General features: G+C 42.0%; 1 protein-coding gene across 1 annotated transcript; it reads right to left on the bottom strand.

Annotated features, from left to right (window-relative positions):
- Positions 1 to 215: 215 nt before the first annotated feature.
- LOC141344816 (tripartite motif-containing protein 16-like) lies at positions 216 to 3854 on the bottom strand. Its single transcript, XM_073849714.1, has 6 exons — positions 3237 to 3854; positions 2547 to 2642; positions 2214 to 2447; positions 1650 to 1809; positions 1462 to 1509; positions 216 to 1233 (listed from the first exon to the last, which is right to left on the bottom strand). The coding sequence occupies exons 1-6, from the start codon at positions 3807 to 3809 to the stop codon at positions 710 to 712; spliced, it is 1635 nt and encodes a 544-aa protein (XP_073705815.1). The 5' UTR covers positions 3810 to 3854; the 3' UTR covers positions 216 to 709.
- Positions 3855 to 16039: the final 12185 nt, after the last annotated feature.

The raw sequence follows: 16039 nt of genomic DNA, 5'->3' as shown, positions 1-16039 counted from the left end.
TTATATAGCAGTCACCCTTTCTGGCGGGTGAAAGCGCCATTGGTTTGTGCAACTTCACAAACGTTAACAAATCAGGCTTCAGTATCGGAGTAAACAGGAGTTACCCCATTAGCAGTCATCAAAAATGACGACGCAACGAGAGTTACCTTTTGAAGGGGAACCTTTATTTGTTTATTATAGTATGGCTGTTTTGAAAAAATGCACTGGTCAAAAAATTAAAAATGTCTCTTTAGTGAAAAAAGGTTCCCGACCCCTGGTCTAGAGCATAAAAAATCATGGTTAACAATATAATTCATGACAACAAAAACAGAAGAACACAAAACACAGAAAATGCTGGGGCTACATAAGGTGAATAATGAAAATGATTTATTTACTGTGTGTGATCATGTGATTTGAAAGGTGATTTTGATAGTAATAATAAAAATGATTAATGTGACACTACATTAAAAGCTTAATTTCCATCAACACAAACAGTGAAAAGCACAAAAACACGTGGTCACTCAGCAGGACTCAAACACACTGATCTTACTGTCTATATGAGGATTTATTACACATTTATTCTGATTCATGTTATTTCACTGACAGAAGTTAGCTGCAGTATTAATGTCAAGAGAGAAAACAAGAGACTCTATAACATCTCACTGTTACTGATTTATCATGCAGCTCAAAGCATTATGGGTAGAATCTCTCGTCAGTCTATTATGATTCATCAACACAGTTTCACTGATGATCCTATTAGATAAAACCTAAACCCCAGATAGAGCGGCTGAGTGAATGTGGTGTGGACTGTGTGGATGAGGCTCATTGTGTCAGAGACGCTGTAGAAGGACAGAGTTCCTGCACTGTGATCCACAAACACTCCTATTCTACTGCTGATGGACTTTACAGGGAGAACAGTTTCTATGTTATTGTGTCTGAATGAGTAACTGAAGGGAGAGCAGCGCAAACTCCAGGACTGATCATTACATCCAAACCCACACTCAACACCCGATCCCTTCCTGCTGATGCTCTTATATGACACTGATATAAACACATGATTTCCACTCCACTCCAGCTCCCAGTAACAGCGTCCACACACACTCTCTCTACACAACACCTGCTGATAGCAATCAAATCTGTCTGGATGATCAGGATACGACTGGACTGATTTAGTGACAGTCATCACTCTGTTTCTCTCAGACAGACGGAGGTGTTTATATGCTGTGATCGGATCCAGAGTGAGCTGATGGAAATCTGATGGAGATAAAACACATCAGAATCAGGAATTATGAATCTGTTTGATCTTTTCATGTAGCTGAACTCTTCATGTTCAGTGTGTCATCAGTGTCTCAGTACAGATGAGCAGATATCCTGTGCAAATCATCATTTACATCATCAATTAGAAAACTCTTCTTTCACCTTCTACAGGAAGAGCATGAACACACTCAGTGAGTTTTTCTGCCTGTTTTCTTACTGACTTACATTGTAGGAAGTCGTTCCTGGTCCAGAGATCAATGTTGGTGAATGTGACTGTGGAAATCAACAGACATGAACAGTGTGATTCTCATGATCCTGCATCCATTCCTAAGACATTTCTAATATGATGTTCTCCATGATATGAGATGATGATGGACTCGTTTCTGAGAGCAGATCAATCTCCAGGACTTTACCTCTGTCTGAGATCTTCTTGAGCTCCCCTTTGCAGAAATCCTGTAGTTTGTCTCTCAGCTGATGGACAGATTCTCTCAGACCATCAAAAGAGAAGAGAGAACTGAAGAGATCGTCATTTCCGTCTGTAGATTCAGGAGGTGCTGAGAGAGACTGGAAACTCTACAGAAAACAGAAATCAAAACTCATCAGCTCCACACTTCACCCAATAACCTGCACCAACATCAGATTTGACTGATCTTTAGTAACTCAATCCAGCACTTTCACAGCATCAGCTTCATTCTTCTCATATACATTATATCACATTAGAGCGACAGATTCTAGTATTTGACACTTGGAATCTTTGTGAGTTTGGATGATAAAATATCTACTAAGAACATAAATGTCCATCTAACAGCTCGAGCATATCAATGGAGTCTCATTGTAGGGTTGAGTAGATTTGCTCAGGAAAAGCATCTCAAAGGCTACTATTAGATTGATCATCATTTATAACTATAGAGCAGTTAGTGTCAGAGCAGGATATGTCTCAAGTCCACTATGATGGTGTTGTTCTAGATGTGTGTTACCTGCAGGAACTGGATGTGATCCTGTGTGTGTGAAAGCTGCTCCAGCTCAGCGTCTCTCCTCCTCAGATCATTGATCTCCTGCTCCAGTCGCTCCAGTCGTCCTTCAGCTCGACTCACTGCTCGCTTTTCCTGATCTCTGATCAGCCGTATCAGCTCAGAGCGGCTTCTCTCAATGGAGCGGATGAGCTCAGTAAAGATCCTCTCATTGTCCTCCACTGCTGTCTGTGCAGAGCGCTGTTAGGACACACAGTGATTCAGGCTTCAGTGGGACTGAAAGAGACAAGAGAGTCTGAACTGAGACTGAGACAAACTTCTCTTCTTCTCCAGACTCACCTTATGAGACTCCACAGCCTCTCTCAGCTGCTGAACATCTTTCTCTCTCTGCTGGATTCTCTGCTGGAACGTCTTCTGCTTCTTCTTCAGCTGCTTCTGCAGGACAAACGGATGATAGTGAATGTCACAGAAAACTACTGCCACTAAATCAGAATCCAGTAAAAGTGGAGCTGATAACTAATGGCTGTAGGTTTGATAGTTTACCTCCATTATACGTGAATTAACATGAAGGTTAAGACCTGTTTCACACTACAAGTGAAAATAACAACAGAAAATAAACAGATTAACAACTGTACTGATTATTAACTTGATCTTAATGAAATCTAATTTAGAAAGAGGAGAATTATCCCAAAGTGAAGCTATTAATGAATGGTGGATTTTGTCAGATTTACTGAACTGAAAGTTGTCTGTCACTGCATGTTGACTTATAGAATTATATATTTAGTCAAAAACAAATACATATTTCACTCCATTATTTCATGTCTCTTAATCAAGGTCTATTTTATGAAAGATTGTGTTGATAAAGGTTTCCGGTGTATTTTCATCAACTGTGAAATTGTCTTCTTGCAGCTGCTGTTGATTTCTGCTGTGGTGTTCAGTGTGAATGCTGTAAGCTGTTAATATGGTGCCGATATAAACACATATGAAACCAGTGTCAGCAATATTTGATCAGTGTCTAGTGTTAAATACCTGTTTCTCTGTCCTCTGTGCTGCAGCTGATACAGTGTCGTGGTTTTTATGTTCATCCATCGTACACAGCACACATATACATTTCTGGTCAGTGCGACAGAAAACCTCAAGGATCTTCTCATGTTTCTGGCAGATCATCTCCTGCAGTCGTCCAGTGGCTTCAGTCAAATTGTGTCTCTTCCCTTTAAACAAACTCTCATGTTGTTCAAGATGATTCTGACAGTAAGAGTTCAGACACACCAGACAGGACTTGACAGCTTTGTATTTTCTTCCAGTACAGGCGTCACACTCCACATCTCCAGCTCCAGCGTAACAGTCAGCAGTAAGTTTGGTCTTCTTCAGTTTCTCCACCATTTCAGCCAAGATGGTGTTTCTAGCTAAAGCAGGTCTTGGACTGAAGGTCTGTCTGCACTGAGGGCAGCTGTAGACTCTCATCTGATCCTCCTGATCCCAGCAGCCTGTAATACAGCTCTTACAGTAACTGTGTCCACAGGGAATGGCCACTGGATCCTTCAGGAGATCCAGACACACCGGACACAAGAACTCTTCCTGAGAAAATCTGGCTTCTGCCATTTTACTGCATGAACACAGAGACACAAACACACAACAGCTCAACTACACTTCAGTTTCTCTTTCACTGAACTCATGTGTTTCCTGTTTCCTGGTTCTTTGTTCGAGTGACGTGTGTAAAACAGGCGTGTCTGTGAGTCTTCAGTTTCGACACATCTGACTGTTATTAAAGTAAATGTCAAGACATTGATGAATTGGATTAGTGTGTTTTTAGAGATCAAACTCTGTGGGAAAGTGACTCTCTTGGAGTAGGAATGGGGAATTCCAATAATAAAATGCCTACTAGATTTTTTGTAATTAGGGCCCGAGCACTGCAGTGCGAGGACCCTATTGGAATTGCTCCGTTTATTATTAGGGCCCGAGCCCAAAAGGGCGAAGGCCCTATTGTTCTTCTAAGGGTTCTTATTAGGGCCCGAGCCCAAAAGGGCGAAGGCCCTATTGTTTTTCTAAGGATTATTATTATTATTATTTTTTTCAATGTTTTGGGGGATTTTGGGGCCCTTAACATACACGAAAACTCTTGAAAATTTGCACACACATTGGAACCTGCGGCCATCAGGGCCGGACAGACTTTGACATGGGGGGGGTCACCTGGGGGGGGGCGTGGCACAGCGTTAAAAATTGCAACTTTTGAGGGACTCTGGAGCGCACACCAATTGATCTACAGTCACCAAAATTCATACACATATAGACCTCATCGGGTCGAACAACTTCCGTGCTCACAGTCCGTGCTTCACCAAACAGGAAGTCAGCTATTCAGGGATGTCTAAAAAGCGCATGCAATGCATTATCTCAAGACATTGGGGACGCAAAATTGCCAGGGGATTTTTGATATCTCGAACGGTTTGGCCGTGGCGGGGCGACAAAATTATGGCGAGAAATGAGAAACAGGAAGTGTCTAATAACTTTAACACACTTTGTCTGATTTTGACCAAACTTCAGCAGTTTGTTCATCTTATGATGCCGATCACAGAGATGTGACTATTAGGAGTCAAAGTTATAGCGCCACCAACTGGCAGCACAAAGCGCAACGTTTTCTAAATGCTTTTAAATCAACCTCTTAATTTTACTCAATTTGCTTCAAACTTCATCTCAATAATGTTGAAACATGGCCAATGAGAATCTGTGAATTGCATTATCGATAACTTTTATCATGTTGCCATGGCAACGTGTCAAACTTTAACTTTAGCTTTTTGTGTTTTGGAGCCACTTAAAATACTCAGAATTTCATGAAACTTCACACACACATCTGTATTAATGATATTTAGACACTGATAAAAGCCCATAAATGGGCGTGGAGCAGGCGCTCCATAGCGCCACCTTTTGACAAAAGTTGGGGGTTTAGTTTGTCCTACAGTCACCAAACTCGGTACATATATTGATCTCAACAAGCCAGAAACATTTCTAATTTACACCCATTAGCTACGATCGACAGGAAGTCGGCTATTTTGATTTGAATGTGGATATTTGGAAAAATCAGGCTGTGGAATTTTATATACTTCTCTCGGGAAAACCAACCAATTCACACCAAACTTTTTTGACATGATGCCAACATTCTGAAGATTCTAAATTGCGAGCAGATTTAGGATATCTTGAATGGTGTTGATGTGGTGATTGATTGAAATCGGAGTAAAAAAAGATAGCCGTAATTGTATTATATCTTTAAAGTGCAGCATCCAAAGTCTTTGAAACTTTTTTCATACAGACTACTAGTCATTCTGATCAGACACCGTTCATTTCATAATTATACAAAGATCTATGAATTAATGAAAATTAAAAAACAAATCTGATCCCTCTCTGCTCTGCACTTATGTGTGTGCGTGGTAAGTGGGTGTGTGTTTTTTGAGTGTTAGGGTGAGAGTGGGGAGGGGGGATGGGTGGAAAGAGAGAGTCAGAGAGGAGGAGATAGAAGGGAATATTTAAACTCTTGGTTGTTTATTCATTAGGATGTGAATTAGGGCTGGGTATTGTGACCAATTTGGCAATTCGATTCGATTGTTATTTTTATGGTTTCGATTCGATTCAATTCGATTCGATATCGATTAGCTATCAATATTTCATTTAAAATGTTAGTTTTGCAGACATGGGATCACTATTTTGATATAAATGCTGGTAACTTAAAACTCCCCTACTTAAGTTTATTACTGAAATACACATCTACATTAATAATAGGGTGCACACAGTTGTTTATTTTAAACAACTTTTATTTTAAATGAATACTGTAACAAGAAGTCATAAATATGTGCATCCAATGTACACCATGTAAACAAACTGCAAAATGCACATTACTGTAAAAAAATAAAAAGACTAAATGTGCAACAGTGAAATCTATTAAGAACTTCAAACATGTTTAAGAAATATTTTTTTTTTCTAAATTCAAATCAGGCCCATCATAAAGCCCTTGTCTGCATACACAAAACATTCTAACTGTCCATAAAACTAACAGTTCTTAACTACAGCCTAATAATTTTTGATCACCAGATTTTTTTTGCAAAAAATTTACATCCATTAGCTACGACCAACAGGAAGTCAGCTATTTTGATTTGAATGTGGATTTTTGGAAAAATATAGCTGAATAAATTCATATCACTCATAGCAGAATCAGACAGTGCACACCAAACTTTGTCAACATGATGCCAAGATACTGAAGATGTTAAAATGTGAACGGCTTTGGGATATCTTGAACGGTGTTGATGTGGTAATTTATGAAAGTAACAGTAAAAAGATGGAGAGTTATTTCCATATATCTTTAAATTGCATTATTCTAACTCATCAAAACTTTTTACATATAAAGAACAAGAAATTGTTAGGAAATACGTGTAGTTTCAAAATGTTATCATGCTCAGAGGCCCCAAAAACATTAAAAGTGTCATATAAATTTGTCAGATTAAAGCTCTAGTACCAGGGATGAACACTAGAGGTCCTCATAAGATAAGGAATCATTTGAACAATAATGCTATTTAGCTCATTCTCAGTGTATAAGAATGAAAATAATCCATAGAATCAGTTGATATATACTGTACTGTCAGTGTACTTTTACATAATTATTTTGTATAGGTGCTTAAAGAGCATTAAAATCCTTTTTTTATCTTTTAAGGAAAAATTATATGATTTAAATACATACATACACTCTCACTGATAGAACAAAATATTTTATAAGTATGACACTATACTGCTCAGTTCACTTAATTAGAATGAGAAACAAATACAAAAAGGCCAAACAAATCAACTAAGTTAATATGTATTTATTTTTAATATATTTGTTTATAATTATTTCACAGATGCTTATAGATTATTAATCATACTATTTAAAAATGCTTGTAGACCATAAAACATGGTAACTATTTAAAATAGGGTCTCTTTTGTTAACAATGGTTAATGAACTAACAAACACGAACGAACAACGAACAGTATATTTGTAATCGATTTTCTTCAAACTTCATCAGAATAATGTAAAAACACTGCCGATGAGAGTCTGCAAAGGGCGTCCCTGATGCATCAAATGCTGTTGCCATGGCAAATAAATAAAACAAAAAATAAATTCAAATATTTGTTTCCTGTGTTTTTGAGGCAGATAGCGTGCTTAGAATTTCATTTTCCATTTTCAATTTTCAATGATTTATTATATATTTAAAGTGCAGCATCCTAACTCTTTGAAACTTTTTTCAAAAAAAATAACGATTCATTCTGATCAAACACAGTACATTTCATAATTATACAAAACTCCACGAATGAAAGAAAATAAAAAAAAACATATCTGATCTCACTCTGCTCTGCACTCTATGTGTGTGTTTGTGTGGTAAGTGGTTGAGTGTAAGGAGGGGGGATGGGTGGTAAGAGAAAGAGTCAGAGAGGAGGAGAGACAGTTAGGGTTAGTCCAAAGGGTTACTGTGAATGCATGTGCCAACTGGGCACCGTTTTCCTGATGCCATCGGGATGGCGACTGCGCAGACGGCGAGGGCCCGGTCATCGCTGCTTGCAGCTTTAATTATTCTTCCGCTTCTTCTTCTTCTTCTTCTTCTTCTTCTTCTTCTTCTTCTTCTCCAAAATGAAAACTCTTTTTGAGGGCCTAAACATGCTCGAAAACTCACGAAACTTTGCACACGCATCAGTCCTGGCGAAAATTTACATCTGATATTGGTGATAGTGCCCCTCGAGCTATGTTTCACGTACATGTACGAAACTCGGTACACACGTGTAACACACCAATACCTACAAAAAAGTCTCCTGGTGCAACATCTGAAACCCAACAGGAAGTCCGTTATATTGAATTTCCTGTAAGATTTTTGTGCAGTTTTTGCCATTTTCAGGCCTCGTACTTTAACGAACTCCTCCTACAGTTTTTATCCGATCATCTTCAAATTTGCTAAGTGTCATCATAAGGCCTTTGTGATGTTAAATTGCGAAGCTTTAGAGTTTTCGTCGAAGGGGTGTGTCTGTGGCGGCCGGACAAACTTTGATGTTTCTCCATGAAAAAGGAAGTTGCTATAACTCAGGCATACAATGTCCGATCTGCCTCAAACTTCACATGTTTGATAACAGTCCGGTCCTGAACACACGTCAGTGCCCATATTCAGTTATAGTCATAGCGCCACCTGCTGACAACAGGAAGTGACATGTTTAACACTGTTACGGACTCCTAGCAACATATTGAAAAGCGCTAACAAGTCTTAAATAGGCTAGCAACATGCTAGAAACATGCTAAAACATGCTAGCAACACTTAGCTAAGAGCTAAAGCATGCTATTTATACAAATACAAAAGGAAATTGCTGTAACTCATGCATATAATGTCAAATCTGACCCAAACTTAATATGCAACATGTTATAAACATGGTAATCAGTATTTTTCTTTTTATTCGGGACTTTGAAATGAATTTGCTCTGTTTCTGTTTCATTTTTATCCAGACGTTGATGAGACAGTGGCATATTAGACTCATCATCACCTTCTTGCATTTCTGTCTGTACACTAGGATCATATGTTTCAGTGTTAACAAGATCATTTTTTACCAGCCATAGTAACAGAGCCAACTTCCTGAGATTCTAAACTCACTCTCTCAGATACAGCGTCTTCGATCCTCTTATCGGTATTCACGGTTTCACTCGCAGAAATTCCCGATGGTCCACAAGAGCTAAAGCATGCTATTTATACAAATACAAAAGGAAATTGCTGTAACTCATGCATATAATGTCAAATCTGACCCAAACTTAATATGCAACATGTTATAAACATAGTAAAGCATGCTAGCAACACTTAGCTAATATGCTAAAGCATGCTAATAATAAAATGAAACAGGAAGTTACTCTAACTCAGGCATACAATGTCCAATCAGCCCCAAACTTAACATGTTTGATAAGAGTCCTGGTCTGAACCCAAGCCCATGCCCATATTCAGTTATAGTCATAGCGCCACCAGCTGGTAACAGGAAGCCACATGTTTAATACTGTTGTGGATGCCTAGCAACATTTTAAAAATATCCACAACTGTTAAAAAGGGTAGCACCATGCTAGAAACATGCTATAACATGTTAGCAACATTTAGCTAAGTGCTAAAGCATGCTCTTAATGCAATGAAACAGGAAGTTACTGTAACTCAGGCATGCAATGTCCAATATGCCCCAAACTTCACAGGTTTGATAACAGTCCTGACCTGAACATATCTACATGCCAATATTCAGTTATGTTCACAGCGCCACCTACTGTCAGCAGGAAGTGACATGTTTAACACTGTGATACACTATTAGCAACACACTAAAAAAGCCATTGAGTGCTAAACTAGTTTAAAACATACTCAAACATGCTAGCAACACTTACTTAGTGCTAAAGCATGTTGTTAAAGACATAAAACAGGAAGTTACTGTAACTCAGGCATGCAATGTCCAATCAGCCCCAAACTTCACATGTTTGATAAGACTCCTGGCCTGAAGATATATACATGCCCATATTCAGTTATAGTCACAGCGCCACCTGCTGACAACAGGAAGTGACGTTTAATGGTGTTACAGACTCCTAGCAACATATTAAAAAGCGTTAGCAAGTTTTAAATAGGCTAGCATCATGCTAGAATCATGTTAAAACATGCTAGCAACACTTAGCTAAGAGCTAAAGCATGATATTAATACAAAGAAAAATAAGTGTAACTCATGCATACAATGTCCAATCTGACCCAAGCTTAATATGTTTGATAAGAGTGCTGGTCTGAACACAAGCCCATGCCCATATTCAGTTATAGTCATAGTGCCACCTGCTGGCAACAGAAAGTCACATGTTTAATACTGTTGTGGATGCCCAGCAACATTTAAAAAATATCAACAAGTGTTAAATAGGGTAGCAACATAATAGAAACATGTTAGCAACATTTAGCTAAGTGCTAAAGCATACTCTTAATGCAATGAAACAGGAAGTTACTGTAACTCAGGCATGCAATGTCCAATATGCCCCAAACTTAATATGTTTGATAAGAGTCCTGGCCTGAACACATCTAAAGGCCAATATTCCATTACAATCATAGCGCCACAAGCTGGCAACAGCAAATTACTTGTTTTACACTAACTAAAACATGCAATGTACAATTTGCACCAAACTTGACATGTTTGCCAATAGTCCTGGCCTGAAGACATCTAAAAGCCAATATTTCGTAATAGCGCCACCTGTTGGCAGCAGGATATGTCATGTAATACACTCAAGCATGCCATGTTCAATTTACACCAAACTTCATATGTTTGATAAAATCGCTGGCCTGAAGACATCTGCATGCCAATATACACATAGCGCCACCAGGTGGCAGCAAGACATCTGGCACATCTAAATGACTTTGACATATTCCTCCTAAATTTACTATGTTAAAAGCACAGTGCTCACCATTCGCCACAGGTCGGCGTTGAGCCCGGTGCGAGGGCCCACACACACCTCTTCTATTTTTTGTTGCTCTTAAAAAGAGTTTAATATCCTCAACTTCATAGCCGCTGCTAGTTAAGTCACTTTGAGACAAACAAATGCTGGAATCAGAAGATTCACTGTCACTTTCTATGTCTTCATCAATATGTGTACTTCCAATGTCTATCTTTATGGCCTTTGCAATTTGAGGAGAATCAGTATTTTTCCTTTTATTCGGGACTTTGAAATGAATTTGCTCTGTTTCTGTCTCATTTTTATCCAGACGTTGATGAGACTGTGGCATATTAGACTCATCATCACCTTCTTGCATTTCTGTCTGTACACTAGGATCATATGTTTCAGTGTTAACAAGATCATTTTTTACCAGCCATAGTAACAGAGCCAACTTCCTGAGATTCTAAACTCACTCTCTCAGATACAGCGTCTTCGATCCTCTTATCGGTATTCACGGTTTCACTCGCAGAAATTCCCGATGGTCCCGCTTTAACAGTCTCATTCACATTTTTCTCACTATCATCATTGACTTTGTTAGGACATGAACGAATTAAATGTGTTGTTTCTCCACACCTAAAACACTTCATTTTCTCTGTTGTGACATAAATAATATAATTTGAGGCGAAGTGACAAATCAATCTCTTCATCATCTTTTAAGATCATGAACAGATAGCGTCTAAAAGACACCACATGTTTCAACAACGGAGACTTGCATCCAACTGGAATCATCTTAATCGGTGATACAACTTTACCGTACCGTGACATAATATTAACTAAAGTTTCATCACTGACAAACGGAGGAACGTTCGATAATAACACTTTCTTAGACGGCATAGAAAGCGGGAGTACCGGAGTGAAATTCTCACCCACAACAATGCCGGTTTCAACTAGCTCGTTAGCTTTTTCAACTGAACTAAGAAAGATTACTACAGCACTGTTCATTCTAGAGGCCGACAATACATGCTCATGTCCCACCATTTCACCTGCAGCCAAACAACATTCCTCTACAGCAGTGGTTCTCAATCCTGGTCCTGGGGGACCCCTGCTCTGCACATTTTGCATGTCTCCCTTATTTAACACACCTGACTGAGATCATTAGCTGATTAGTTCAGTTCATGGATCTCTCTCCTCATGAGCTGATGATCTCAATCAGGTGTTAAATAAGGGAAACATGCAAAATGTGCAGAGCAGGGGTCCCCCAGGACCAGGATTGAGAACCACTGCTCTACAGTCACCACTCCGTGACGCCGTGTGAGGGAGCTTAAAATTTGCGATCGCGGGGCCGCCATGCTGCCTATAGCAACAGCAGCACACACGGCCCAACTCAACAATAGCAACACGAAAAACTCCAATTACTAAACTAATCCTACAAAGCAGAGAGAAAAAAAGAAAGAAAAGTACTCACATTCACTTCTCACACTCAAGCCACTCAGCCTCACACACACCTGTCCACTCGCACCGGAAACGAGAGAGAGAGAGAGAGAGAATTGAATTTTAAACAAACATTTATTTCACAATTTTTATAATCTCAGAATAACTCTAATACAATAAACATTCAAGCAAAAACAATAATAGAACCAATCATTGTAACAAACAAGAAAAAATTAATAATTCTTCTACAACAGAGCAAACAGCATCATTATAACACCACTGACTTGAAAAGGAACTTAAGTCTTTCATCATCTTATAAAATTTAAAATCAACCCACACTCTTGCTTTTATTCAATTTTTTAAAATAGATATAACTTCACATCCTTCTACTCCTTCAATTTTATTTCTTCTGCTTATATATGTGTTACCCCCCCCCCCCCCCCAGCAGGAGGCGTAGAAGCCCTCCAGGGCAGAGCTGGATGCGGAGCAAGAGGCTTAGGAACCCCCCAGGGCGGAGCAGGAGGCTTAGGAACCCCCCAGGGCGGAGCAGGAGGCTTAGGAACCCTCCAGGGCGGAGCAGGAGGCGCAGGAACCCTCCGGGATGGAGCAGGAGGCGGAGCGGCCCTCCAGGGCGGAGCAGGAGGCGCAGGAACCCTCCAGGGCGGAGCAGGAGGTGGAGTGGCCCTCCAGGGCGGAGCAGGAGGCGCAGGAACCCTCCAGGGCGGAGCAGGAGGTGGAGTGGCCCTCCAGGGCGGAGCAGGAGGCGCAGGAACCCTCCAGGGCGGAACAGGAGGCGCAAAAGCCCTCCAGGGTGGAACAGGAGGCGCAGGAGCCCTCCAGGGCGGAGCAGGAGGTGCAGAAGCCCTCCAGGGTGGAGCAGGAGGCGCAGGAGCCCTCCAGGGCGGAAGGGGAGGCACAGAAGCCCTCCAGGGCGGAACAGGAGGTGCAGGAGCCCTCCAGGGTGGAACAGGAGGCCGCATCATGGACTGGGACCTGGGGAGAGTAGAGACAGAGGAGGCAGACAGAGCAAGGAGAGAAGTAGATAATTCGTAGGAGCACGCTGACTCCATAGCCGTGACAAGGCAGACAGAGTCTTCTAAGACAGCCTCCATAGCCGTAACAGGGACGACCGGAAGTCTAAGCGGTGCAGGCAGAGCGTGAAGCCTTGGCGGAACGGGCAGAGCGTGACGCCTTGGCGGAGCGGGCAGAGCGTGACGCCTTGGCGGAGCGGGCAGAGCGTGACGCCTTGGCGGAGCGGGCAGAGCGTGAAGCCTTGGCGGAGCGGGCAGAGCGTGAAGCCTTGGCGGCGCGGGCAGAGCGTGAAGCCTTGGCGGCGCTGGCAGAGCAAGAAGCCTTGGCGGCGCTGGCAGAGCAAGGAGTTCCGCTATGCACGCCACCTCCGAAAGAGGTATAGGCGCAGCGGACATGTGGGCAGATGAGGCCTCCAGAGCAAACTTGTGGACAGACTCATGGGCAGAAGAGGCCACTGGGGCGCAGTGTGCAGCCCACAAACTCAAAATGGCGATTGCCATAACAGGTAACGCAGTTGGCAGTGGAATTCCCACCGGGTTAGTGGGCGTGAGGCTTGGGAGCGTTGGCTCTGCGTGGGACCGAGGGCTTGGGTGAGACATGACTCGGCTCTGGATGCTCGGGTGAGTCCTTGCTTGTCATTGAAGGATCAGCTGGACTTGGCTCTAGTGGAACAGCTGTGATTGGGCCTGGCTTTAATGGAACAGCTGTGACTGGACTTGGCCTGGCTGGAGCGGCTGTGACTGGACATGGCTTGGCTGTGACTGGACATGGCTTGGCTGGAGCGGCTGTGACTGGACATGGCTTGGCTGGATGTGCTGACCGCAGTGGTGGGTCCTCCAAGTTTGATATTAGCCTCTGATAGGCCCTGGAAGGGTGAGGGTCTGATGCTGTAGCCACCATGTTGACGACAGACTCAGGTATGGCGACCATCTTGCGTGCAAGCTTGGGCGTGGCGGCCATCTTGGGTGCAGGCTCTGGCGTGGCGGCCATCTTTGCAGCAGACTCTGGCGTGGCGGCCATTTTGGCAGCAGGCTCTGGCGTGGCGACCATCTTTGCAGCAGGCTCTGGCGTGGCGGCCATCTTTGCAGTAGGCTCTGGCGTGGCGGCCATCTTTGCAGCAGGCTCTGGCGTGGCGGCCATCTTGCGAGAGGACTTGGGCGTGGCAGCCATCTTGGGCAGTGGTTCTGGAGAGACAGCCATCTTGTGAGAAGACTTGGGCGTGGCGGTAGCCATCTTGAGTGCAGATTCTGGAGTGGCGGCAGCCATCTTGTGAGCAGGCTCAGGAAAGGCGGCCATATTGTGAGCAGGGTCTGGAAGAGCGGCCATCTTGCGAACAGGATCTGGAAGGGCGGCCATTTTGGGTGCAGACTCAGGAAGGGCGGCCATCTTATGAACGGACTCAAGAGGGACAGCCTGGGATGGTAGACATCTTGTGCTGTGGCTCTGGGCTAGCAGACATCTTGTGCTGTGGCTCCTCTAAAACACCCATAGTAGACGGAGAGCCAAACAACTGCAGTGCTAAACAAATGTATTGCTGGAGGGTCCAGTCAGGCTGGTGTAGTGGCATCAGAGAACCGAATGGCTCGGAAAGTCCACCACGAAAAAATATTATTAAACAGGCCTCATCCATTGAAGTAGCATTAGCCAGTGTAATAAAATCAAAAATATACTCCTCAATGGGACGCTCACCTTGACGGAGACGAATAATCTGAGTGGCTGGGTTCATAGTGAACTGCTGGTGTATAAAGCCGCTGGATCCGGGTGTGGCGAAGTATTCTGTTACAAACGGGACGACTGAGAGTGGGGATCCAAACGCAAGGCTTTATTATGAAGATCGTGGTCGAACAGACAGGGTCGAAATCACCAGCAAACAGCAATAACAAAGATAATCCAAGAGAGTAGTCCAATAAAACAGGCGTGGGTCAAAATCCAAGTGGGCAGTCCAAAGTGACAACAGAAAACAAAAGATGAAAACAAAACAAGGAACAAGGCTAAACTATGACTAAGACTGAAACTAGAAAAACAAGACAGGAATAAACTAGGAACTAGGAAACCGGGAACAAGGAAAAACCTGGGAGCAAGGAAAACGCTTGGTAAAGTTCACAACAGCAAATCAATACTTCGCGGTGAGTGTGTCTGCTGAGCTGGCTTTTATGGCTGACAAACAGGAAGCTACCATAGAGGCAGCAGAGGGAGCAGCAACAGTCAGTGTGGGTAAGAGCTCCCTCTGCTGGCCTGGTGTAACAATATGCTGCCATTTTTGCTTCACCTACAATGAAATTTAAAAGTTGACATTTTATTCTGTTTTTGGCTTGATATTGATACTCAAAAATAAAGCTCTGAACTGTAAAAACTTCCTTTAACTTTCCAAACAACAATGTAAGAAAATCAAATAAAAAACACAGTCTTGTACACTCCATAAAACAATGAAAAATTGTTTCTTTCTTTTCACAAAAAGGACATAGGTTGCAAACAATTGGATTAATAATATGCACAAAAGAATTAACAGCAACTGCACCGTGTAAAATTCTCCATTGGAGATCCCCCACCTTTTTTTCCAGAGGAGGTTTATAAAAAACTCTCCAGACCGGTTTTATACTCTGAATCAGCCCTAATGTGTCTCTCCAAACTGTGTCGACTCTTCCATTTAAACCTTTCAAATTTAACATTTTAACACAGCTTCTATACATTTTTTTGCTGTTAGCCTAATTAATTGTTAGATCATCTATGTTCTTCAACAATTCCCCATCTGCACCTTTAAAATCAGGAGTAATATAGACTTCTGGAAAGGGGTCCTTGTTGTTAGGAACCACCTTCCCTTCACCATATCTTATAAGGAGAAACTTTTCTTCTACTGTAAGCTTCTGTTTTAAAAGATCCAGTAATTTCCCTGCTAATCGTGTTGATCTTACTCCAATACAAGTAGCAACCCTTTGTGAGT

Source organism: Garra rufa, chromosome 10, assembly GCF_049309525.1.
Source record: "Garra rufa chromosome 10, GarRuf1.0, whole genome shotgun sequence".
NCBI lineage: Eukaryota > Metazoa > Chordata > Actinopteri > Cypriniformes > Cyprinidae > Garra > Garra rufa.
Note: the sequence above shows the minus strand (reverse complement) of the source record. Positions and strands in the feature narration are given on the sequence as shown.